At 39.1% G+C, this 27,607-nt stretch overlaps 2 protein-coding genes across 10 annotated transcripts in view; one reads left to right on the top strand and one right to left on the bottom strand.

Moving 5' to 3' along the window:
* The window catches only part of ppp1cc (protein phosphatase 1, catalytic subunit, gamma isozyme), a 63,702-nt gene extending 60,192 nt beyond the window's left edge, over window positions 1–3,510 (top strand). Inside the window, exon 7 of the mRNA XM_053677198.1 lies at window positions 2,386–3,510. Coding sequence (XP_053533173.1) covers window positions 2,386–2,475 — 90 coding nt within the window. The 3' untranslated portion in view covers window positions 2,476–3,510. The remainder of the gene's footprint in view (window positions 1–2,385) is intronic.
* mcc (MCC regulator of WNT signaling pathway) overlaps window positions 2,383–27,607 on the bottom strand; it is a 156,750-nt gene continuing 131,525 nt past the window's right edge. For 5 of the 9 annotated variants that reach the window (XM_053677194.1, XM_053677192.1, XM_017459944.3 and 2 more), the window contains 3 exons: window positions 27,081–27,203; window positions 22,295–22,488; window positions 18,064–18,255 (listed from right to left, as the gene is read on the bottom strand). In XM_053677194.1, coding sequence (XP_053533169.1) covers window positions 18,203–18,255; window positions 22,295–22,488; window positions 27,081–27,203 — 370 coding nt within the window. In that variant the 3' untranslated portion in view covers window positions 18,064–18,202. Of the gene's footprint in view, window positions 18,256–20,698; window positions 22,489–26,141; window positions 26,505–27,080; window positions 27,204–27,607 lie in introns of those variants that run through there. The other 4 variants (XR_008393735.1, XR_008393734.1, XM_017459947.3 and 1 more) reach the window with 4 other exon arrangements.

Genomic DNA, 27,607 nt, shown 5'->3' with positions numbered 1-27,607 from the left:
ACAACACTGAAGAAATGACACTTTGCTACAATGTAAAGCAGTGAGTGTACAGCTTGTGTAACAGTGTAAATTTGCTGTCCCCTCAAAATAACTCAACACACAGACATTAATGTCTAAACTGCTGGCAACAAAAGTGAATACACCCCTAAGTGAAAATGTCAAAATTGGGCCCAATTAGCCATTTTCCCTCCCCGATGTCATATGACTTATTAGTGTTACAAGGTCTCAGGTGTGAATGGGGAGCAGGTGTGTTAAATTTGGTGTCATCGCTCTCACGCTCCCTCATACTGGTCACTGGAAGTTCAACATGACACCTCATGGCAAAGAACTCTCTGAGGATCTGAAAAAAAGAATTGTTGCTCTACATAAAGATGGCCTAGGCTATAAGAAGATTGCCAAGACCCTGACACTGAGCTGCAGCACGGTGGCCAAGACCATACAGAGGTTTAACAGGACAGGTTCCACTCAGAACAGGCCTCTCCATGGTCGACCAAAGAAGTTGAGTGTACGTGCTCAGCGTCATATCCAGAGGTCTTTGGGAAATAGACGTATGAGTGCTGCCAGCATTGCTGCAGAGGTTGACAGGGTGGGGGGTCAACCTGTCAGTGCTGAGACCATACTCCACACACTGCATCAAATTGTTCTGCATGGCTGTCGTCCCAGAAGGAAGCCTCTTCTAAAGATGAGCAAACAGTTTGCTGAAAACAAGGAGACTAAGGACATTGATTACCGGAACCATGTCCTGCAGTCTGATGAGTCCGAAATAACCTAATTTGTTCAGCTGGTGTCAAGCGTGTGTGGTGGCAACCAGGTGAGGAGTACAAAGACAAGTGTGTCTTGCCTACAGTCAAGCATGGCTATGGGAGTGTCATGTTCTGGGGCTGCATGAGTCCTGCCGGCACTGGGGAGCTACAGTTCGTTGAGGGAACCATGAATGCCAACATGTACTGTGACATACTGAAGCAGATCATGATCCCTTCCCTTCATAGACTGGGCCGCAGGGCAGTATTCCAGCATGATAACGGCCCCAAACAAACCTCCAAGACGACCACTGCCTTGCTAAAGAAGCTGAGGATGAAGGTGATGGACTAAACCCTATTGAGCATTTGTGGGGCATCCTCAAACGGAAGGTGGAGGAGCACAAGGTCTCTAACATCCACCAGTTCAGTGATGTTATTATGGAGGAGTGGAAGAGGACTCCAGTGGCAACCTGTGAAGCTCTGGTGAACTCCATGCCCAAGAGGATTAAGGCAGTGTTGGAAAATAATGGTGGCCACACAAAATATTGACACTTTGGGCCCAATTTGGACATTTTCACTTAGGGGTGTACTCACTTTTGTTGCCAGTGGTTTAGACATTAATGGCTCTGTGTTGAGTTATTTTGAGGGGACAGCAAATTTACACTGTTACACAAGCTGTACACTCACTACTTTACATTGTAGCAAAGTGTCATTTCTTCAGTGTTATCACATGAAAAGATATAATCAAATATTTACAAAAATGTGAGTGGTGTACTCACTTTTGTGAGATACTGTACATTGCCACCCACCATTTCTTCTGTGAAAAATGCAAATAGTCAAGACTTAATAGTGGTAAGTCAGCCAGCTGTCACTGTGGCAGGAGTCAGATTGCCAAAGGTTATTATTCTATGGTCTTATTCTATAGTCTGCTATAGAATATATAAGCTATAAAAGTTGCTTTTTTTTGCTTAGCTTCTACAGCTGTTTGTTCTGAGACAATATAAACAAAGATAAGTTGTGATGGAAGTAAATGTCACCACAGTGAAGCATCTCTTGAAAGCATCTGCAGTGGTGGCTTAGCGGTTAAGGCTCTGGGTTACTGATCGGAAGTTCGGGGTTCAAGCCCCAGCACTGCCAAGCTGCCACTGTTGGGCCCTTGAGGGGTGCTGTACTGACCCTGTGCTCTGACCCCAACTGCCTGACAGACAAACAATTTCACTGTGATGTACTGTATATGTGACCAATAAAGATTCATTCATCCATTCAAAGCAGATTGTGTTGAGGTTGTTCACAGATGTTCTTTAGAGGTTCACATGTTGTTCTTAAAATTCTTAGCAGATTTTTTTACTTAAATATTTAAACGATGTATCTACTTAGTTAGTTAGTTCTTCATAACGACAGTCAAATGTGATCACACTGTATAAATTGCATTTGCCCAAGATCTGATCACAGTATGACTGACCTGACTGATCCAGTCATGTTCCCATGGTGGTACATGTTGTTGTGTTTGATATCTGCCTCTTTAACCTGATGTTATCCTAAATGGTAATTTCAAGATCAACAAAAACATGTTAATACCAAGCGTAAATATAAGCATTTGTTTTAATATAAACCGTAATTTGTTTCTTCTGTAATTTCCTCACAGATTTTGAAACCAGCAGAAAAGAAGAAGCCGAACTCGAGCCGTCCAGTGACTCCACCGAGGAATATGGTCACCAAGCAGGCAAAGAAATAAAGCCTGTCACCAGTGCACTGGCCATTTTTGGACTTGAGTTATGATGTTTCTTTAATTTGTCACAGCTTCAGAGTTTTTCCGCAGTTTTCTCCCCATTTTTGTATTTAATCTACTTTCTTACAACAACTGAGAAAGAACGCAATCCCAAACTGAGTGGGCCTTGAATATTTTAAGATGCACATTTTTAATTTTAGTTTGATCTCGTATATGCATAGTGGCAAAGCATTCACACCGTTTTGGCACCAGTTAATGCAGGGAACTTTTCTATCTGTGGAAGAACTCCACCATTTTTTCTCATAATTTTGTATGTTTGGCTCCCCATTTAAACCACTGTGAACAAAAAAGCTAAATATATTCATTTTAGCAAATGGCATCAGAACTAAGATTTCACACTGGCTTTTGTGTGAATGTGCCAAATTTGCTGCTCTATCCAGTTGTATTTTAAGAAATGTTTTAAGATTATCCTGTTAAATCTTTTTTCTTAAAGGCAATAGAAACTAAATGAATTAATGCATAATGAATCTGTTGATCTGTAGCATTGTATTAAAAGCTGAGCACATCTAGCTGGGGTGTGTTTTATGAAACAGATTATATCCAAATTAAGCAATTAGCATTAAACCTCAGTTTGTTTGTTTTTTGCTTCAGTTCGGTTTTTATTTTACCAAGATGCCTTGTTTGCTTTTTTTTTTTCTTTTTCTTTTTTCCTTCTGTAGACATTTTGTTTAGGATTAAGTAGTTTTGCATCAGGTATGAACATGTCAGAATATATGTTTCTCATTAGGACATTTTGTTGTGCACATTATCACTCAGGGTACGCAGGTTTTTGGCATGCCTCTTCATAATGTAGTTCTTTGTCATGTGTTATCTGACAAGTTCTGCATTTTTAAACGAAATTGTTTTAAGAGATCTTATGTGTCTCCCAAACCAACTGTCTATACAAAAACAGTTTGTTCAGTCTGGGCAATAACTCACATTATAAATAATTGTAATACTTGATAAAAATAAAATGAATGTTAATTGGGTGTACACAAACTACAAATTGTTCTTGTTTCTGCACTTCTAAAGAACAAGTTATTACTGTAATTTAGTAATTATGATTATGAAAGATTTTTCTAAAATTGTTTTGGATTTACAGTACAGGTGCTCGGATGCACATTCTTGTGTCGTGGAAATTAGACAAACACTCGCAGACTCATCCTCTCAGGTGAAGAAGTTTATTACAGAAGGATGAATACAGGATAGAAGATGAGAGCGCTCTGTGGCGCTTGTGCTGAATGTGTTCTATTATATATAAAGTGCAGGGCACGATTCACTTCTATGTATTGATAAGGAGTCGTTTGAGGCAGTTCCAACAGGCTTTGTTTCAGGGTCTTAGCAAATGTGAATATGAATCCTTAATAGAAACACATGTTTGTGTCTATGTTAGCAGATAAATGTTCTGTACAAATCTAAAGAACATGACCTTCTTAGGCATGCATCCTTGCGCAGGCATAGAACACAACTTACTGCATAAAATAAAAGACAGTTTCTCTCACACTTGCTCATGCATGCAATTACCCAGTCAGCCAATCATGTGGCAACAGTGCAATCCATAAAATCGTACAGATACAGGTCAAGGTCTTCAGTTAATGTTGAATCAAACATCAAAATGGAGAGGGGGGAAAAAAATTCTCAGTAACTGAATGTCATGGTGGTTGATGCCAGAAAGGCTGGTTTTAGTATTTCAGAAACTCCAGATCTCTTAGGATTTTCACACACAGCAGTCTCTATTGTTTACACAGAATGGTGCAAAGATTAGGAATTTGATGCTACAATGGGCACAGGTTCACCAAAAGTGAACAGTTGAAAACTGGAAAAACATCACTTTCTGTCAGCTCAAACTTTTCCGGCCATTCTCTGTTGACCTTTCTCATCAAGAAGGTGTTTCCATCCACTGAACTGTAACTCACTGGATGTTTTTTTTTTCATTGCACCATTATGAGTAAACTTGACAGACTGCTGTGCGTGAAAATCCTAGGAGACCAGCAATTATGGAAATATTCAAACCAGCCTGTCTGACACCAGCAAACATACCACGATCAAAATCACTGATCACAATTTTCTCCCCATTCTGATAGTTGAACATTATCCGAAAGCTGTTGGCCCATATCTGCATGGTTTTATGCATTGCACTGCTGCCACACAATTGATTAGATAAGTGCACGAATGAGCAGTTGTACATGTGTTCCTAATAAAAGAGTGTGTGTGTGTGTATATACACTGATCAGCCATAACATTAAAACCAGTGACAGGTGATGTGAAGAGCATTGATTATATCATTACAATGGCACCGGTCAAGGATTAGGCAGCAAATGAACAGTCAGTTCTCGAAGTTGATATGTTGGAAGCAGAAAAAATGGGCAAGTGTAAGGATCTGTGCAACTTTGACCAATGGCCAAATTGTAATGGCTAGTCGACTGGGTCAAAACAGCAGGTCTTGTTAGGTGTTCCTGGTATGCAATGGTTAGTGTTGGCTCAAATTTAGCCTATTACCCAAAAACATTTAAAATTCAACTTAGAAGCCAATACTCACATCTACCTCTGAGCCCAGTTGGAGATAGAAAAAATACACCAGCCGTGAGTGAGAAGAAGCAAGGGTCCAGCTTTATTGTTCCATTCCACCACACGAGATCCACACCGATGAGAATTCTCAAAAGTGATCCCAATACCCTGAGCTTAAGCTCCAGTATTTATACTGTATTTACACACTAGATAACCCATATGTTTCAAGAAGACTATGATCTCACTACCAATAGGGTTAAAAAAGAGCTCATTTACCTTACTCTTATGTTCCAGAAAAGGGCTATTTCACTTACACATAGAATTGAAAGCAGGGGTTTTAATTTACACATAAAATCAGAACCCAGGCATTTCTAATAACCCAGAAAATAAAAACCCAGAGTTTCTAGTTACTCAGAGGATCAGAAACCAGAATTTTCAGTTACCTAGGGCGTCAGAAACCAGACTTCTCAGTTACCTTAGGGGGTCAGAAACCAGAATTCTCATTTACCTAGGGAAATAAGATGACGTAGACAAGACGACTAAACAACCGGGAGGGACCTTGGTCTTATCGTTATCTCGAGGGGGGGGGGGGGGGGGGGGGGATGGGGCAGTTTGACCCAGCCACCCTTATAACTGGCTCTCTTCATGGTTCTCTTAAAATTAAGGCTTTCCTTGCGAGACGAGAATCTTCACCATTTGAGTCATGAGTAAGGTTACATTTTCCTGTATTTCTAGTTTATAATTTATTTTCATATTTGCACTATATTTCTTATTTTATATATATTTATACTACTTGAAAAGCGGTTTACTGTACTTCCAACTTCTTAATATCATTACAGTTCTACTGTCCTGCATATCCTACTATTCTGTTTTTTATAGAGTTTCTCTATTACTAAATGATATTATTAAAGTTATTCATGTGTGTGTGTATGTTGTGTCTACTTGCCCGCCCTTGACTGTACGAGCGTGTGTGTGTGTGTGTGTGTGTGTGTGTGTGTATTAGCCCTCCTCAGCTCAGCTCGTATACCTCTTTTTGACTTTTTTAACTATTACTGCTCTTAAAGATCTTTAAAGTGTAATTCCAATTTGTCAATGTCCGCCTAATCCCGCTTCTATGTGTCTAGGTGCCCGTCTTTTCTTCTTCTCCCCTTTGCTGGATGCTAGGTCTCCCTTATGTTTATTTTATGACATTTTTTATCCACAACATTAGTACTTACCAAAAGTGGTCAAAGGAAGGAAACCAGTGAACCACAATCATCTCAGTCCAACTGTGAATACCAGGCTGTTCCTCCAGAAGAAACAGCACCACAGTCTCAGTTAAGTACATTGCACCATCATCATCAGAACTACAGAGACTTAACCCCTCGCAGCTCGGTGGGTCACCAGCACTACACTCACCACTGCGCCAGCTCACTCAGCACCAAATCCTTATTCCATGCAGAAAGAATGCACCAAAGCCCCTTGACAGCACCACTCTACTTGTTGGAGACTCAATAATCAGGGATGTTAGAAGCAAAAGAATTAAAATTTATTGTTTTCCCAAGGGAACTGTACTGTATGCAACATCATGGAAAACATCCAACAGATTCTAAGGAACAATCCAAATCAAATTGCATATTTCAGGCCCGATACCAACAATCAGGCAAGGGTCCAGCCCCTTTACTATGCTGCTGAGTCTAAACACCTGGCTGGCCTCTACATGCACTGCACAAGGGGTCCATTTCCCGGACAACTTTAACCTGTTCTGGGAGCGAAGACATCTATTTACAGTGGACAGGTTTCATTTGAACATTACTGGGACTCGAATGCTCACTTCCAACCTACTCTACAGCATCTCTCATACACTCTTAACAGCCTTCAGCAACAAGAATAGCAGCAATGCTACTCACAACCCTGGGAAGCGGTTAGCACAGCCACAGTCACCCCTCAGATCAGTCATTACCTGACTGAGAAATATGACTGAAGAAATGTATAAAAGGCATGGGCTTCTAACTAAGCTCAGTCAGCATCGCACCCCAAGATTTATCTCACTACGTTTTCAACAGTCCCTAATGGTGTCTGACATGTAGGTAACCATGCTACTTTTCAGAATATTCCAGTCATTTGCAATACTTTATGGCATGGCTGTAGAAAACAATAGAGGTCCTCAAATACATGTAATTTAATTGAGCTGAACTGTGCAAGTAATTATTTTATTGAACATCAGTTATGTAATAAGTCACTTTATTCAGTTCTAAAACTGACAGTGTTTATAACCTAATTCATGCTACAATTTTTTCCTTTTCACTCTGTTTGCCTAACTTCTCTTGCACACCTTTCACTAGTTTTTCTCAAATTGACTCAGAGTTCCTTACTAGGGAGGTATCACATATGAAAGCCACCACTTGCATGCTTGACACCTCCCTACAAGCTTAGGGTTAAATCTTGTTTTAACTCTGTGCCTGATTGTTTTCAGCATTATTAGCGGCTATCTTAGCACTGGTGTTGTACCAGCAGCATTGAAAACTGCTGCTGTAACCCCAGTTACAAAAAAGCATAACGTTGATTTGGACAATTTAAATAATTATCGCCCTATATCAAACTTTCTGAGACTGTTATAACCTGTTTAGATCTTCTCTCTCTGATCACTGCCAGTTTGTTTTTATGAGTAGTTTCAGGTCTGAGATTGGCTTTGTTCCTACTGGTGTCCTTTAGGGATCAATTTTAGGCCCCTTACTTTTTAGTATTTATATATTTCCTCTTGTATTGCTCTTAAGATCACTCCGGTTTAATTGTCACTTCTATGCAGACGATACTCAGATTTATATTCACTCTAAGCCTGGTCAAAATGTTTGTTTCTTTTCTCTCACATTGTATTTCTGAGATAAAAACATGGATGACCCAAAACTTTTTGTCTTAATAGTGATGAGACTAAGATTTTGCTTATTGGTTCTTCACATCTGCTTTGTAAAGCTGGTTCACTAATGTTGAAGGTAGACAGATCTGCTTTGGAGTTCCAAACTTGATTTAAAAATCTAGGAGTCATATTTGATTAGAGTTTGTCTTTTGAACAACACGTACAATCTACTGTGAAATATTCCTTTTTTCATCTCAGAAATATCGCTAGATTTCACCCTATGCTATCTTCTCCTGTGACTGAAAGGCTTATCAACACTTTTATTTTTTCTCATATTGATTACTGCAATGCACTTCTTGCTGGGTTTCCTGAAGCCACACTAAATAAATTGCAATGTGTGCAAAATTCTGCTGCTAGGATCCCGTATCCTCCAATACTGAAGTCCTTGCACTGGCTCCCGATCAGGTTTTGTGTTGATTTTTAAAATCCTTATGCTCATATACAATGCACTGCATGGTGTGGCCCCTCAGTATCCGTCTGCGCTTTTAACTTTATGTACTCCCAAGCGTCATTTGCGCTCCTCTCAAGCTGGTTTACTGGCTGTCCCACAGACACGGTTGCAATCTGTAGGGGACAGGGCTTTCTCGTCCTATGCTCCTAGACTCTGGAATGCACTCCCTGCTCATATTAGAGATGCACAGAATTTGAGCATTGTTTAATTGAACCTAAAAACTCTTTATTTTTTTTTTATTTTATTTTTTTAGGTTAGCATTTTTTAAATGGTTTTAACCATTTTGTTTTTGTATGTTTTGTGTTTTTTTTTTTTTTTCTCTTGGTATTTTCTTATTGTGTAAAATGCCTTGAGAAGCCGTTTTAAAGGCATGAAAATTTTGTTTGCATAATTATTATCTCCCTGTTCTTAAATACGTAGTACTAAATGTACGGTCATTAACAAATAAGTCTTTCATAATTTGCCAACTTGTTGAAAAATATAAGCTGCATTTTCTTTTACTAATAGAAACATGGCTTGAGAGTAATTACAATTTTGTACTTAATGAAACATTTCCCACAGGTTTTTAATTCTTCCGTGTCCCTAAAGTGAATAAGAAGGGCAGGGGGTGTTGCCTGTCTATACCATCATACTTTATGTTGCAAACAGATTTGGAAACAACTCAAGTACCTTGCATTGCATCTCAAGGGTGAGCAGTCTGTTGTTTTATTAGTCATCTATCATCCTCCTAGACTTGAAGTTTTTCTTGATGATTTCTAGGAACTGCTTTCTAGGTGATCCATGGACTCTCAGCTTCACGGGGTTAATGAACTCTTTTGGCATGTTTCTGGCCCCACACACAAACATTTCCATACACTCGATCTGGTGACCTCATATGGTTTAGCTATTAATGAACCAAAGATAGTTGACATTGTCATGTCTGACCACTATTGTGTCTTCTTTCAAATTTCAGCATGTACTGTGATTGATAAGAGGACTGTCACTAAGCGTTATCTCACTGCTGATACAACTGCCACCTTCATGGAGCTCATATCATCTCTCCCCCCTCTTTCACTCCTTTCCTCAGACATTCTAGTGGGGAGCTTTATGGCACTTTTACACTGCAAGCTACGGCTCGACTCGACTGCTTGCTTATTTGGGGCTTTCCACTGTGGCTAGTACCTAGTACTTTTTTTTTATACCATCTCGGTCGAGGTTCCAAGTGAGCCGAGCCGATACTTTGTTAGCCACGCACCGAGGGAGTAGGGAATTCTCCTTAACTAGTTGTTCTGTATTTTGCCTGAATAAATGTTTCATTTAATACATACTTTGTGTATGGTATTATTCTATTAATTGAAAATTATGTATCAATTCTCATTACAGATGAAAGTCTGTTTCTGAGAAAAGGTTTCTGTCTTAGATTTTTACATCTCGCTTGTTACCGATTTCCAAACAGGCATTTATCAAAGTTACTCCTGCTGAATCCAATTCCTCATATCGTAGGTTCTAGAATGCCATTATTTTACATCTTTAATAGGTTCTGTGTTCAGTGAACAGGAAAGGCATTTGGAATGCAGCCTGACTGTCTATTTGTACAGGGCTTTGATAATACATTATTCCTGCGTGAAGCTGAGTGGAAGATGGCACCCACGTTGAGGAGGCACTAAACTGCAGAGGAAAAGCAAGCTCAGAAAAGTAAAGCGAGCCAAGCCATACTGTGAAGTGGAAAAGTGCCTTAGTGTCAGGCTGATCAAATGTATTAACTCTGTTGTCTCTAGGATAATTAAAGCTGCCCCTTGGAGAAATAGTACCTCCATTGTAAAAAGAGACTGCAGAAGAGCAGGAAAGCAATGGAAGCACACAAAGCTTATGGTTCACCATGCTATCTATAAAAAAACAACTTGAATATACTTAACGAAATGAGGTCTGCTAGAAAATCTTTAAGTTTAATTGACAGCTACAAAGACAACCCCAAATTCCTATTTTCCACCATAGATAAGATGCTAAACCCCTCACTTAAACTATTATCAGACCATTTCACAGCTGAAAAGTGTAGAAAAGTTTGCAGATTTCTTCAGTGATAAAATTACTATCATAAGGCAAAACATCCTGCTGGTATGTTTTCTAAATCTCCACCTACTGCTGTTAAATATAATCTATCCTCTTTCTCAGTGGTCAGCCCTAACACAATTGCCCTGGTTACATCACTTATGAATTCTTTTAGCTGCTCTCTCGACCCATTACCCACCAGCTTTATTAATTTGGTTTTAAATTGATTATTCCCAGACATCCTGAGCATTGTTAATCCCTCCAGCAAGGAATTTTTCCACACACCTTTAAGACAACTATAGTTTGGCCTCTGTTGAAGAGAAACTATCTTGATTCTTCTGTGCTCAGTAACTACAGACTTAACTCTAATCTTCCATTTATTGGCAAAATAATTGTAAAAGTTGTGTCCAGACAGTTCAATAACTCTCTCAACATCAATAACCTTAATGAGACATTTCAGTCTGGCTTTCAGTCCAACCATAGAACAGAAACTGCTCTTCTAAAAGTTTTAAATGATCTGCAACAAAATAAGGACTCTGGTAATTTGTCAATTCTAGTTCCTTCAGATCTCAGTGCTGCGTTTGACACAGTCAACCATGGGTTTATGCTTGACCAACTACACAACTGGGTTGGCTTATCAGGCCTAGTCCTAGATTGGTTTAGATCATAATTAAGAAGCAGGGAATATTATGTTGCACTGGGTACACACCTCCAGATACATTATGATATCTTGTGGTGTTCCCCAAGGCTCAATTTTGTGTCCTTTGTTATTTAAGTTATATATGCTGCCATTAGCTGGTGCAACTAAATAAAGATAAGACAGAGGTACTTATTATCAGAAATTATGCATAGAGAAAGTTAATTATGCCATATATAGACTCCTTGTCTTTCAAGGCTAATGACTGTGTTAAGAATTTAGGGACTGTGTTTAACAATGAGCCTAGTTTAAAAAAAAACAAAAAACATTAGCAATGTTTGTAAAATGGCATATCACCTTTGTAACATTTGTAACATCTCTAAAGTACATGATATTTTCTCCCACGTGGATAGTGGGAAACTCATACATGCATTTGTTACATCGAGACTCGACTACTGCAGCAGTGTTTTGGTGGGCTTACCAAAGAGCTCCATTAAACACTTACAAAGAGTTCAGAATGCTGCTACAAGAATGCTGACTGAAGAATCCTATCACTCCAGCAGTTAAATCACTTTACTGGCTACCTGTGTCTTACATAATTGATTTTAAAATCCTGTTATTAATTTTCCAAATGTCTTCATGGTGGTGCTCCTACATACCTTTGTAATATGATCACTAAATATACTCCTGCTAGATCAGTTGCAACCTGCTGGTTGTACCTAAAACGCAGCTGAACAGCGGGGAGTCGGCCTTTTAGTCACTATGGGCCTAAACTATAGAACTCTCTCCCTGACAACCTATGTGCAGTTGATTCAATTAGCACTTTTAAAAAGTATCTTAAAGCTCATTTGTTCACAGGGGCCTTTCCTCAAACCAGTTAGTTTTCCATACTTGATTTTATTAATAGTCTTTTATTTTTTCCATTTTATTTGCTTAGGCTTTTATTTTATTTATTTCTTACTACTGATTTTATTTTCCGGTATCTACTGTATGTCTTCTGTAAAGCACTTTGTAAACATTGTTTTAAAAAAGTGCTATATAAATAAAGCTTTACCTACTTACTTATTTACTTACCCTGGCCATAGATGTGAACATTAAGTGAAGCTCTTGATCTGTATCTGTAGATTTTATGCATTGTGCTGCTGTCACATGATTAACTGAGTGGATAATTCCTATAGTTCCTATTAAAGCAGTCGATGAGGATATGTCCTACAACCTGCAACTTTGCACTAGAATAAATATATAATGATTAAAAAAAAATTAAACTTTAGGTTAATTTACATTGCTTTGTTTATTTATTATACATATTCTGTATTTTTATTTTTCATTGCAAAGATTTGATTTATTAACATCTGTGCAAATTAGATACAGCTCTAGAACCCACCTATTGTCTCTTCAGCATGCCATTTTGCTGAGCAATGGGCACTGCATGATACACAGACATCCTGCCACTCTTTTAGATCAATCTTTGAATTCTGTGTACCAATCAGCAATCCACAAAAAGTGTGAGTCACTCCTTTTATTACTATTAAATCTGTGTTCTATTGCTGTGGCACCTGTTTTTATGAAGTTCTGCCATCCTTTCTCATATTACACCAACAAACATTCTAGGAAAAAGTAAATATAACCAGTGTCAGGTTAACACCAAAAGTGGTTGATCACATACATTTGGGTTTAAATAACAACCCCAACACCTGACCAATCACACCCATGTGTGTGTGTGTGTTAATAACATCTTATTATAGAGTTTTTGCTTTGTGCACAAGGGCATTGTAATGCTGGGTTAGGATTGAGATAGGACCCTTACTTCTGGGAAAGGGAAATCTTAAGGCTACAGCATACAAAAACATTCTAGACAATTGTGTGCTTCAAAATTTGTGGCAATAGTTTGGGGTAAGTTCACATATGGGTTTGTTGGTTAGGTGTTTACATACTTTTGGCCATATAGTGTTGTTAACAAGAAAGTAAAGGATAAGGCATTGTGCATGTGTAAATCATGGCACACATGAGCCAGATTGACACGCATAACCCATTGTTTGGCTTATTAACAATTTAAAACAATTAAAAAATAATAATAATTTTGAAGTCATTCAAATGTGGTGCAGTTTCATACTTTTCTATATGTTGATAGAGCTAATAATTCCGTTAGTTGCGCATTAGTTGTGTTACCTTTATATAGATCAGTGATGTAATCATGTCTGTAAGATAAAACTGAACAGCTACAATGTTTCTTCAAATGGGTAGAGAATGGGGCTTTGATGTTGAATATTCTCAGATCTTAGACTACTCAAAATAGTCTGCCAAACTTCACTGACTTCACAAACTGCGACTTATCCTAACTGAAGCTTCAAGACATAATTTATGACTTTATTACAGGAAAACAACACAAGCACAGACAAGGCATAATTTTAAATTGGCCTTTTTTGTAAATATATGCTTTGAAGCATAACCTTGCTAGCAGGAACTATGCTAACAGTGTGGAAAACAGCTCCTAATTGTTAAAGTGCCATAACAAATGTATTGTGAGAGGACCATACCAGACAGAAATTGGGGGGAGAAAAGAAAAAAAACACACACACACATATAATGTGCGTGGTACCACCTTGATGTGAATTATTTAATGAATAGAAAAACAGGAGATAAGTAGGAACTTGGATAAGCTCACTTCATAGTCCAGACGCAAGATACGTAAACACCCTAAAGCCAGAAGGAGAGACCTGGACATACTGTATGCTTAGCAACTTGTGCATAACTGAATTAAGGGTGGCTATACGCACGTCTCCTGCATGAGGCCCAGACAGCTTATGTGCTGCTCTTTAGATTACAGTTAACCAATGTGTACTCATTGTAAGCTTTATGTAATCATGCATGCTTAACAGACAAATAATGTTAGACCATAAGACGTGAAGTGGATGTCCCACAGAGACTATAATCATCAGACATTACAGTTTTCTGATAACTTTTGGCTGTTTAGTCAGGTTCTCCTCTAGATTTAATGAACAGCACCATTGTTATTATGGTACTTATATATATTTTAACCTTAGAGGATGTTCACCCAACTTTTTTACTTTATAGCAAATAAAGAAATCACAGATATGCCACGAAACAATTTTGCTTAATAGCTGAACATTCTAGCTTTGTGAAACATCTCAAACAAGTTAAATGAAATTATTTTAATTAAATGGCATATTTTTTCAGGATCAAGTAGAGGACAAAATTATGGAATGACAATGTTGAGGAACAAATTATGGAATCACCTTGTAATTTGCATTTCTAAAACAAATACCACTACAAGTTCAAAAATTGCACATTAATCTACAGTTAAACGTGATTGTTTACAGACCTTAACCTTGGACTTTTTGAAAGGAAACATGGCCCCAACACGAGAGTTGTCAATTACAACAATGGAAAGGTTTATAAAACTCCTTCAAAAAGTAAATCCAACACGGAATGTGTCAAAACATGTTGGTGCAAGCATAAACAAATTGGGAAGGTTATAAAAGGAAGACATACGGGTAGACTAAGGAAAATGCAGGATAGAAGCATCAGGATAGATAACAAAGCAATATGCCTTGAAAATAGAAAATGAACAAAAGAAACAAATGAAAAACAAATGGACAGAAACATGAGTCAATGTTTGAAAGAACTGTAAGAAATCGGCTGAATGAAATGAGATTTACATATAGACAAGTTGAACGAAATCCAGCCTTAACACCTAAACAGAAGAAAAGGTTACAGTGGGCTAAAGAGAAGAGTGTGGATGATTGGATGAAAGTGATATTCAGTGATGAATCACAAATCTGCATTGGCCAAGGAACTTTTGTCCGGTGCCGTAATGAAACATATAAAGATATGTGTGTTAAATACTTTCAGCAAAGGTGGCAGGTACATTCTGGCTTACAACAAGGCAGTTGCCATACAGTGGTGCTTGAAAGTTTGTGAAACCTTTAGAATTTCTAGATATCTGCATAAATATGACCTAAAACATTATCGGCTTTTCACACCAATGTCCTAAAAGTTGACAAAGACAACCCATTTAAATAATTGATACAAAATATTATACTTGGTCATTTATTTATTGAGGAAAATGGTCAAATATTACATATCTGTGAGTGTCAAAAGTATGTGAACCTCTAGGATTAGCAATTAATTTGAAGGTGAGAGTCAGGTCTCGTGGGACCAATTTCCAAAAAAGTTAAACACTACCAAGATTTTAAGTCAAATACTTATATCATCTTGTGGATGAAGAAAAACAAAGAACCATGAGTGAGAAAAGCAAGGGTCCAATTTTATTGTTCACCAACACGAGATCCACACAGTGAGACGTCCCAAAGTCATCTGAATTACTTTTAGTCCGGGCTTCCTTTTTTATAGAGTTTGCTATCCCTTGGGTCTGCCCCCTAATTTGCCCTTTCCCAATATGTATGAGTTTTGGTTTCTTCCGTTCCCAGTATGTTTACAGTTAAAGCTTTTTTACCAGCCCTATATGTTTCAGGTTTTTCGCATGCCCTTAAGTTCCTTTTTTCGGGTTTTTTCCCATTCCCTTAAGTTCAGCTGTTTTCAATTTCCCTTTTTTAAAAACCTCATCAGCTCCCTAGGGCATTATCATTTTGGCCATCAACGAGTGAGGTTTGACCTTTTTCTTCAATCTCCCATTGCTTTTCACTGTGGGTGAGTGCAAACATTTTACTTGTTTTCTGCAATCAACACTACTGTCTTCTTCTTATCATTATATGGCTAGTATGTAACTTATTCTTCTATTCCTGTAACGTTCCGAGACGTAAGGGAGTTGAGTACGGATGCAAATGCAGATCAAGACGTTTAATAAGGAGAGAGGCAGTCAGACAAATCCAAATTGTAATACAGAGGCCAACACAGGCAATGGGTCAGGCGATTGGCAAATGGGCATAAACTGGGCTAGGCTGGAATCAACAATGAGGTCACGAGAAACAACAGCTTGGTAATGAGATAACTCAATACTGCGCAAATTGCACAGAAACACGAGGGGTTTAAATGACACGTAATCGTGGTTAAATGCGGACAGCTGGAAACAATATTGACACACCTAACGGAAAACAACCAATGACTAAACGAGGTGGAGACAGAACATAATCGTAAAACACGTGTCCACAGTAAACAAAGTCACAGTCATTAAACACTGAAAAACGTGCGTTCACTGAGCACTCGCGCACCTGGCTCGTGCATGCGCACACGCCTCGGCTTTTCGAGCATACTGAAAACTGCAGCGCTGTCTCAAGGGGGAATCGTAACAATTCCTTATATTTAATCCTGTGTGAGCGCATGTGTGTTGTAGCACTTCATGTAATGCCTAAGCCAGTGTGGGAGAGTATAACCCTATTCTTTTTGTTTACTTTCTCAGCTGGGCAGCATCCTTTTCTACCTCCTTCCTTCCAGGACATAAGCCCTGTGACCTGAACTATGTGACCATCCATCTGCAATAAACCCCCCTATTTTCCCATGCTTGTCTTCCTTGTGTTTTATTTCTATCGTAATTTTCACCCAACAATCTTTTCAATTAATGGGATGACAATCAGGTGTGAATGCCCTGTTATACTTAAAGAACAGGGATTTAAGTCTGATCTTCTCTGATCTTTGTGGATGTGTATCATGGCATGACCAATGAAGATTTTTGAGGACCTCAGAAAGAGAGTTCTTCGTGCTCATAAGGCTGGAAAACATTACAAAACCATCTCTAAAGAGTTTGGATTCCACCAACAGGGTGTGTACAAATGGAAGAAATTCAGGACCATTGTTACCCTCCCCAGGAGTGGCCAACCAACAAAGATCACCAAGAGCAAGATGTGTAATAGTCCACGAGGTTACAAAGAAACTCAGGGAAACTTCTAAGCAACTAAAGGCCTCTCTCAAGTTGGCTAATATTAATGTTTATGAGTCCACCATCAGGAGAACACTGAACAACAGTGGTGTGCATGGCAGGGTTACAAGGAGAAATCCACTGCTCTCAAAAAGAACATTGATGCAGTTTGCTAAAGATCACATGAACAAGCCCAGAAGGCTATTGGAAGAAATGTTTTGTGGACAGATGGAACCAAAATAGAACATTTTTGTTTAATGAGAAGTGTTATGTTTGGAGAAAGGAAAACAATGCATTCCAGCATGAGAACCTTATCCGATCTGTGAAACAGGTTGGTGGTAGTGTCATGGTTTGGGCCTGTTTTGCTGCATCTGGGTCAGGAGGACTTGCTATCATTGATGGAACAATAAATTCTGAATTATACCAGTGAATTCTAAAGGAAAATGTCAGAACATCTGTCCATGAATTGAATCTCAAGAAAAAGTGGGTCATGCAGCAAGTCAGTGACTTGCTAGAATAATCTTCTGTAGAATGACAATGTGGGTCATGCAGCAAGTCAGTGACTTGCTAGAATAATCTTCTGTAGAATGACAATGTTTTGGAATGGCTAAGTCAAAGTCCTGACCTTAATCCAATAGAAATGTTGTGGAAGGACCAAAAGCAAGCAGTTCATGTGAGGAAGCCCACCAACATCCCGGAGCTGAAGCTGTTCTGTACATGAGGAATGGGCTAAAATTCTTCTAAGCTGCTGTGCAGGACTGGTCAACAATTACTGGAAATGGTTAGTTGTAGTTATTTCTGCACAATGGGGTCACATCAGATACTGAAAGCAAAGGTTCACATACTTTTGACACTCACAGATATGTAATATTGTAACATTCTCCTCAGTAAGTAAATGACGAAGTATACTATTTTTGTCTCATTTGATTAATATGGTTCGCTTGGTCTACTTTGTCTGAAGATCTTATGATGTTTTTAAGTCATATTTATGCAGAAATATAGAAAATTCTAAAGGGTTGACAAATTTCAAGCACCACTGTATATGTGCCTCGAATAACTAACAGCTCTCACTTGTTAGTAAGGGACTTTGATGCTACTGGTTATATGGCTGACTCAATGGTTGAGTAGTGAAGATATAGAAGGTTTTAAGGAGGAATGTGCGCAAGAACGCACTATTTTCTGAGTTTGTACAACCAAGTCTGTGTGTGCATCAGAGGGAGGTCTCATTGGTGTGCGGGTGTGATATCTCCTCCTCCAGAAGAGTGATGCGCTGTTTGAGCATTCGCACCTGCGTCTCATGTCTCTCCACTATGGCCATCATTTGGGACTCCAGCTTCTTCAGCTTGTTCTGATGTTTCTTTTTGGCTTTCTCATATGCCACCACCAGGTTACTGTTGACACACACACACACACACTCATGAAGTCAAGACCCATTTGTTACAGACTACTGCCTATCACTGTACAACAGGTAATATAGTAAGAAAAAAAATACAGACAATGCAATTTTTTTCTATGAAAAGTGCTCATTTAATTATTTTAGGAAGAGATAGATCTTTAGACGTTGTTTGAAGACTGCCAGTAACTCAGCTGTTTGGATATCTAAGGGAAGTTCATTCCAACATCTAGTGCCAGAACAGAGAAGAGTCTTGATGCATGCCTTCCTTGTACCCTGAGGAAGGATGGCAGAGGATCAGCGGGAGTGTGGTGCAGTGCAGGTTGTGATGAGTGATTTGAGGTAAGTGGGTGTTGGTCCAGTTTTAGCTTTGTAGGCAAGCATCAGTGTTTAAATCTGATGTGGGTAGCTACAGGAAGCCAGTGGAGGGAGCGTAGCAGTAGAGTGGTGTGGGAGAACTTAGGAAGGTTGAAAACAAGTCGCACAGCTGCATTCTGGATCAGTTGCAGAGGTCAAATGGCTCTCAGAGACAGGCCTGCCAGGCGTGAATTGCAGTAGTCCGGTCTTGAAGTTACAAGAGACTGATTCAGCACATACAGAGTTGCCTGTATGGATAGAAGTGGACGAATCCTTCTGATGTTGTAAAGGAGAAATCAACCCGAGTGTGTCAGATTAACAATGTGAGAGGAAAATTACAGTTGGTTGTCCATGGTTACCCCAAGGCTGTGTGCAGTAACAGTAGGTGGGATCAGAGGGTTGTGTAGGGAGATCACAAGATCCTGACATGGTGATGAATCACTTGGGATGAACTGCAGTTCAGTTTTGCTGGGATTAAGTTTCAGCTTTATAAGATGCTGTCCATGATGAGATGTCTACCAGACATGCTGAGATCTGAGCAGAAACAAGAGGATCTGAGGGAAGTGAAGAAAAGATGTTGTGGAGCTTGCAACGTTCTTGTGCAGAAATTTCCAGCTTTTCCTTGTAGAAGGACATCTTAGCAGAAGTCACTTCAGATGAGAATTTGGATAGGAGAACATGGTAAGAGGCAAGAAGGCAGTGGTAGCTCAGTGATTAAGACACTGGACTTCTGACCGGAAGGTCATAATCCCACTGCCGGGCCCTTGTGCAAGACCCTTAACTGCTCAACTGTATAAATGAGATATATGTAAGTCACTCTGGATAAGGGCATCTGCCAAATGCCAAATGTAAATGTAAGCTCTGTCTCAAGTTGTGATTTTTCTCTCTACTGTTCTTAGTTCACTACAATTGCTATGTAACACATCTGACAGCCAAGGAATAGGGTTTAAAGGTCAGAGGAGGTCCATGGATTAGGAACGTGTCCGTGGCTAACTCCAATGGTAGGGAGAAAAATGAGTTTTCAGGAAAAGGTGCAGGGAGCTATGGAAGAAGGAGAGATAGAATGGAGGTTTCAACAGGTAGGAGAGAAGTATTGATAACTGATTTTTTAGCAGGATAGGGAGAGTGATGGGGAAGGATACCAAGAGATGATCAGAGGTGTGGAGTGGGGTAGCATTGATGTCTGTAGCTGGAGAAGGGAGGCTAAAGACCAGGTCCAGGACATTTCCTCCCTTGTGTGTCTGTGGGCAGCTGTTCAATTTCAAGGAGAAGGAATGCAGAAGAGGGATAAGGCAAGCTTCACTCAAGCTTGTCAGATTTGAAGTCTCCAAGGACTGTAAGACTGCTGTTGATAGGGAAAAGACTGAGGAGCATGTCCATTTCTTCAAGAACATCTCGTAGGGGACCAGGAGGGAGGTAGGTGATGATGATGAGAAGGTTGATCTGTGAGGCAACTGTAACTGTATGGAATTCGAAGGATGAGATTTTAAGATGAGACAGGGAGAGAGGTGTGAAATACCATCTCCAAAACAACAGCAGTACCACCTGTTCCATCCTGAAAACATGAGCAGAGGACTGTTTATCAATTCAGCACAAATACAGATGTTTAAAAACCCCAACAATGCCCTTTAGAGAAATGAATTCAACTCATAGCAGCAAAGTTGAAACTCATACTGAGCAGCATGTGAAAGCAATGTATTTTGCTGCCCCACCCTACTTTCAGCAGTGGTGGATAGTGAGCAGAAGGATTCCATCAACCCTTGAACGGCAATATCTTTAAGTATTATCCTGTCTGTCAATCACTTGAAAAAGCACTTACTAATCAGAGAACAGCCCAGCTGATCATACATGCATACATACACACACATATGCACACACAGGCCATCAGTCCCCTCAGAGCTGCTCATCAGTGACAGCACATAACACCCAGAGATGGGAATGAAGACTGCACTGTCTGATTGGACTCATAGATTAATCAAAAAATAGCCTTTTTGAATGCTTTATGCAAACATACCACTGGAGGGCATAGGGCACTACATCATCATCATCATCATACATGAAATGGGTTTATAATGATTGTTCAATTTCAATTCAATTCAATTTTATTTGTATAGCGCTTTTTACAATATACATTGTCTCAAAGCAGCTTTACAGAAATATCAACATGGTATACAGATATTAAAGGTGTGAATTTATCCCAACTGAACAAGCCACTGAGTGGCGACGGTGGCAAGGAAAAAGTCCCTAAGATGTTTTAAGAGGAAGAAACCTTGAGTGGAACCCGACTCAGAAGGGAACCCATCCTCATCTGGGTAACAACAGTTAGTGTGAAAAAGTTCATTATAGATTTATATGAAGTCTGTATGGCCTTAGGAGCAGCCGTAGTCCCAGCAGTCTGGAATTAGAGAAGATTTGAGCTCCATCCCAAGGCAGAAAGGATCTGGATCTCTAGTATCTCCATAAATTCGTGTGGGGCTCGGCGAAAGGAGAGAGGGAGAAAAAAGATTATTATGACTGCGAAGTAGTAGAACAGAATCTAGTCAGGGTAGGCTTGAGTAAACAAATACGTTTTAAGCCTAGACTTAAACACTGAGACTGTGTCTGAGTCCCGAACACTAATAGGAAGACTGTTCCATAACTGTGGGGCTCTATAAGAGAAAGCTCTTCCCCCTGCTGTAGCCTTCACTATTCGAGGTACCGTCAAATAGCCTGCATCTTTTGATCTAAGTAGGCGTGGCGGATCATAGAAAACCAAAAGATCGCTTAGATATTGTGGCGCGAGACCGTTTAGTGCTTTATAGGCTAATAAAAGTATTTTATAGTTAATGTTAGTTAATGTTAGTTCCACTGGGAGCCAATGCAGTATTGATAATATTGGTGTGATATGGTCGTATCTTCTAGTTCTAGTTACAGTAATCTAATCTAGAGGTGACAAATGCATGAACTAGTATTTCTGCATCATGTAGTGACAATATATTTCTTATCTTAGAAATATTTCTGAGATGAAATAAGGCTATCCTAGTAATATTATCTACATGAGCATCAAATGATGGCTGGAGTCAATAATCGCTCCAAGGCCTTTAACTGCTGTACATGTTGAAACAGAAAGTCCACCCAGAGTAACCATGTGATCAGAAAGATTATTTCTAGCTATACGTGATCCTAATAATAGTATTTCTGTTTTAGTAGAATTAAGTAAAAGGAATTTAGTTAACATCCAACGTCTAATGTCCTTTACACAATCCTCAACTTTACTAAGCTTCTGCCTGTCCGCTGGCATGCCTGAAACATACAACTCTATATCATCAGCATAACAGTGGAAGCTAATTCCATGTTTACGAATAATTTGACCTGGGGTAGCATATATAAAGTAAAGAGCAGTGGGCCTAAAACAGAACCCTGTGGAACTCCAAAAGTAACCTCAGTACGCATGGAGAAATCACCATTTACATCTACGAACTGATAACGATCGGTCAGATAAGACCTGAGCCAGGATTGTTAAAGGCTGATCCCAGCTCAGACTAATAATGCAACCCAAAAAGCCTGTTTTTTTGTTTACATGATCACTATGTTTAGCCAATTAGCCAATGAAGCACTTACATTTATATGCAGTTTATTTAAATTCTGGATTTCTCTGCTAGATCTATGCAAAAATGCAAGCTAGATCAGCACAAACACACCATGGCCACTGGCACATGTTGGTTTCTGCAAACTGTGTGCTGGCACTGCATCCATCGAGACAGCCAATATTTTGAAGTAGAGAGTTCCGATAGGCACCATCCTGACCAGGAAGGTGATCACATGAGATGAGTTTCTCAGGGAGCCACTCACAAAGACAGGGTGGCGAGTGGAATACGGGACTCTCACTTGTGGTCTGCTCAGACAGACAGACAGACCGAGAGAGAGAGAGAGAGAGAGAGAGTTAGACAGACAGACAGACAGACATACAGATTGATAGATCCAATGGGACATTGCATCACCACTGTGGTAAGAACAAACATTTACATTTACAAAAACAATTTAAAAAAAAAACAAACGAACAAATAAAGAATCTCAGTACAATAAATCTATTAAAGAGGAGAGGAAGCTTATCTCTATGCAAAAAATATGTAAACAAACTACTACTACTACTACTACTACTAATGATAATAATAATGAGGGCAACAGCAGCAACACATGTTCTACTACTACCGCCACAAGTACAAACAATAATATTTGTCTGTTCAAAATCATTTCAAAATGCCAGACAGCAAGTTTGGCCCACCATGGCATAAGTGGTATCATTGTTCTTGGCATGACTCAAGGAATCTATCATGACCTAGTCTCGTGACAAAAAGCAAACATGATCAAAAGCTATTAGCTGTTTTTGAAATTTCATTCTAATGTTTGACCGCAAGGTGGTGTTGTCCTGAATCTTTCAGTGCATAGTGCTGATGATGCATACAATTTTCTTAATAACACAGACATTTGTGAAGTGCAGCATTTTACGACTTAATTCAAAATGGGAAATTTAACCTAGGAAATTTTCATATCATTTGACTTGGTATGCCCCACAGAATCTAATGAGATCAGTTTTAAGATTTTAGGACACACCATTCAGAAGTTATAAGTAAAAATATGCTGTTTTCATATCTTGTGAGCACTAGGTAGCACAGTTACAAAAGTGTGCAGGTACCATTAAGTCTTGATGGCTATGACATATACTAAGTCTGGTCTAAATATGCTAAAGTGTTACAGACATATAGCCTCACATCCATTTCCGTGTGTTCATCGTCCAATTCGTTTTCACATTATTCTAGAACGGTTTGACTAATCATCTTGAATTCCATAATTCTTTGTCAGCATGGTCTGAAGATGATATGATTTGATATTTGTGAAAATCAGATGAACGGTCAAGTTCAAAAAGTAGGTTTTTAAGAAAATTCAAAATGAAGAAAAATTTTCTCTGCAAAAGTCAAGGAATCAGAGGGGAAAAGAATTTTGAAAATAAGTTTGTTTCTAGCCCTTACAGTTCAAAAGTTATTAGCATAAACATGCGTGCAAATTTGAGCTGTTGGTGGTACAAGAAGGTTTGAGATAGCAGATCCAAATTTGCTATGATAACATTTTAGACTGTCCCTTATCTATGTGCCAAATTTCATAAATTTGGGCAGCCATACACTCAAGAGTGGAGGAGGAGGAAGAAGATGATGACTAAATATTAGCCAAACAATTAGCCAACAATTAGCCAAACTAAAAACTTAGCCAAACAATTGAGCATTCATTTAAAGTCACACAATTAGATAATCCACTAGGTAGAAAACAATTTAACCACATCAGTAAATTAATTAGAATTTCCTCATCAAAATCACTAACTTGATCCCACACCTACACATTTCCTCAAACAGATACTACCAGAAGCAATCAAACCCCTATTAGAAATAATCAGTCCCTCAATTAACACTGAATATGTACCTAAGGCCTTGAAACTAGCAGTTATTAAGCCCTTGAGCTAAAAAAACCTGACCTAAACCCTTGTCAGATGTCTAAATGACAAGTAATAGCAAACCTCCCATTTATCTCTAAGATCCCAGAAAATGTTTCAACTCCACACTTAGGCTAATACTTGTATAGGAATAACATTCATGAAATCTTGCAGTCAAGATTTAGGCCTTATCACAGGGCCGAACCAGCACTGGTTAAATTGGTAAATGACCTAGTACCAGCCTCTGATAATGGTTGTGTCTCCTTGCTTGTGTTGCTTAATCTTAGTGCAGCTTTTGATATCATAGATCATAATGTTGTTTCTAGATAGACTAGAAATTGTTTTTGGAGTTAAGGGAATAGTTCTCTCCTGGCTCAGGTCTTATTTAAATGACCACTATCAGATTGTAGATGTAAAAGGTTATGTCTTTATGCATACTAAATTAAAGTTTGGTGTTCTACAAGGCTCTGTTCCAGGCTGACTGCTCTTTTCTCTATATATTTTTATATATTAAAAAGTTTTAATATAAATTTTATATATTATTTCATGTATATAAAAAGTATTTTTATATACTTTCCTCTAGATACAATTATTCATAAACATCCACTGATAAACAAACAGCTGTAGGTTTCAGCAAAGCCAGCTGATAGACACCATCTTGAGTCTATTGAAAACAAATCTCAACTGATTAAACAGGTGGAATCAGGTGTGGCTCCTGCTTGATTTGAATGAAAACCTGCATCCAAACAGCCCTTTGTGTATAAGATTGGACACCCCTGAGTTACATCGTGTGCAGTGGTCTGATTATTGAATCAAGTCGCTCATTTGAAGCTCATGCAGATAATATTACTAGGACAGACTTTGTTCATCTCAGAAATACAGAAATGGCACCACCCCACTGTCATTTTGCTTTTTTTTGTAGTAATAAAAATAATTTAGTTCAGTTAGAGAACATGGCAGTTCTCTGGAGATTTTCCAACCTTCCAAGGAGACCAAATCGGAAGTGTGGTCATATTTTGGATTTTATAAAAATGCTGAGGGAAATTTAATAGAAGATGGTAACCCTGTCTGCAGAGCTTGCCAGAAGAAAATTGCTGCAAAAGGAGGCTTTGGCGCTTCATTGGTGCTTTTCCCTCTTGCTTTTAAATCACTTAGGAATGCCCGTGCAGCTGTGTGCATTTCACTTTCGCTTTCAAATTAGCGACAATTGCTTGAATGGTGGGTTCATTATTATTCTTAATGAAAAACACAACAACAACAAAACAGTACAATGACAAACTTGCTTATATTAAACCAAATCTTTTGCCATGATCTTGTCAGTCAGCTCACCTCACTCTTCCTGTCAGTCAGCTCACTTCACTCTTCCTGTCCAGTCAGCTCGCCTCACTCTTCCTGTCAGTCAGCTTGCCTCACTTTAGTCATGTGATAAATCTGACTCTAAATCTAAATCTGATAAATCTGCTAAATTGAACAGATGCATTGTTTTTTATTGTAGTGTCCGTTTTCATACTCAAAAAACAATGGTGCATGCTTGCCTGCATCAGACTCATGCTGGGTGTGTGTGGGGACAGCATTTACTGCGAATTTTACAAATCACGATAACTGCGCACAGTTTTAATGATAATTAAATGTGACATGTTAATATTAATGTTGGGGAATTTTATTTTGAAACCGGTAACTGTTTCATCCATACACTAAGACCAGGCCTTAACAAAACTACTGAAATCCAAAAATTATCCTGATGTTTATACCGAAGATTTGTCCAACACACTTTGTACTGCTTGACTACAGTATACAATTGTAGTAGAGTAATGATTTATATTCTCACTATCCAGTGTCACCCAGAAAAGGATGGGTTCCCTTTTCAGTCTGGTCCTTCTCAATGTGTCTTCATGAGATCTCTGTGTTTTTCCTTACCACCTTCACCTCCAGCTTGCTCATCAGGGTAAGTCTAAAACTGTATCTATTATATATGCAGATGTCTGTAAAGCTGCTTTGTGACAATGTCCATTGTTAAAGCGTACTATAAATAAATTTGAACTGAATTATCCAATTTCACTGACCTGCGCCCACTGCAGCCTCAGATTCCTGTTCTTTGAGAGATTCCTTTGAGATTCTGCTACATGGTGGCTGTATTACATACAGAAATTGTTGGAGTTTTTGTTAGCTGTGCATTCATTGTGCACCCACTTGACTTGCTGTGAATGTCCCATTTACCACAGACCTGTGCACACTGTAACATCAGTTTCCAGATTCTTGGCTGGTAGGAATGGAACCTGATGTGGTCTTCTTAAGGATCAATATGCTGTGCATATTTGCACCCATGGTTGTAAAGAGTGGTTATTTGAGTTACTGTAGCCTTCCTGCCAGGTTAAACCAGTCTGGCCATTCACCTCAGACCTCTCTCATCAGTAATGCATTTCCACCTGCAGAAATGCCCAGGAGATTAGCACTTTGTTAAATCCTCAAACTAGCACACCTGGAACCAACCACTATACCACATTCCATTTTCCATTTCAATTTCTATACCGCTTATCCTACTAGGTCATGGGGAACCTGGGGCACAAGGTGGGGTACACCCTGGACAGGGTGCCAATCCATCACAGGACACACTCACACACACATTCGCACACCCATTCATACACTACAGACACTTTGGACATACCAAACAGCCTACCATGTTTCTGACTGGGGGAGGAAACTGGAGTAACCGGAGGAAACCCCCGCAGCACGGGGAGAGCATCCAAACTCCACGCACACACAGTTTTGCTGCGGGAATAAAAGGTTCTAACCTCTAAGCCACGATATGCCCCCATACCGCAGTCACTGAGATCAAATTTTTTCCCCATTCTGATGTTTGATGTGAACAATTACCTGAAGTTCTTGACCTGTATCCACATAATTTTATGCATTGCACTGTTGCCACATGATTTGCTGATTGGATAATTGCATATATGATCAGGTGCGTTTGTTGGCATGTGTGTATGTGTGGACTGTGTTACCTGTTGGCTCGTTTGAGGTCACTGACAAACTCTGCTGATTGCTGGTGATGAATCTCACTACTTTTCGTGAGTTTCTCCAGCACAGCCACCAGGTCCTTCACTCGAACCTTCAGTTTCATTTCCCTGCCAACACAAACACACACACAAAGTGATAATACTGAGTAGACACACACCTTTCAGTGGACAAACTGTTCACATTGTCTAACAGCAACTGGACAAATGTGTAATGAAGGTTTTAAGGGATTCTGTGAGTTGGAAGCAAGGCTTACGTACTGAAATATGGAGGGGAGACACATATAGGGAAATCCTGTCTATTAGACTGAGGGGGTCAAGAAAGAAAAAAAGGCATAAACAATATCTAAAGTCATGTATTCAAGTATTAAACTTTATTCATCTCAGAAATATTGCTAAGATAAGAAATATAATGTCACTACATGATGCAGAAATATTAGTTCATGCTTTCGTCACCTCTAGGCTACATTACTGTAATGCCTTACTGTCTGGATGTCCAGTAGGTGCATAAACAA

The sequence above is a fragment of the Ictalurus punctatus genome, chromosome 28 (genome assembly GCF_001660625.3).
Source record: "Ictalurus punctatus breed USDA103 chromosome 28, Coco_2.0, whole genome shotgun sequence".
Taxonomy (NCBI): domain Eukaryota; kingdom Metazoa; phylum Chordata; class Actinopteri; order Siluriformes; family Ictaluridae; genus Ictalurus; species Ictalurus punctatus.
Note: the sequence above shows the minus strand (reverse complement) of the source record. Positions and strands in the feature narration are given on the sequence as shown.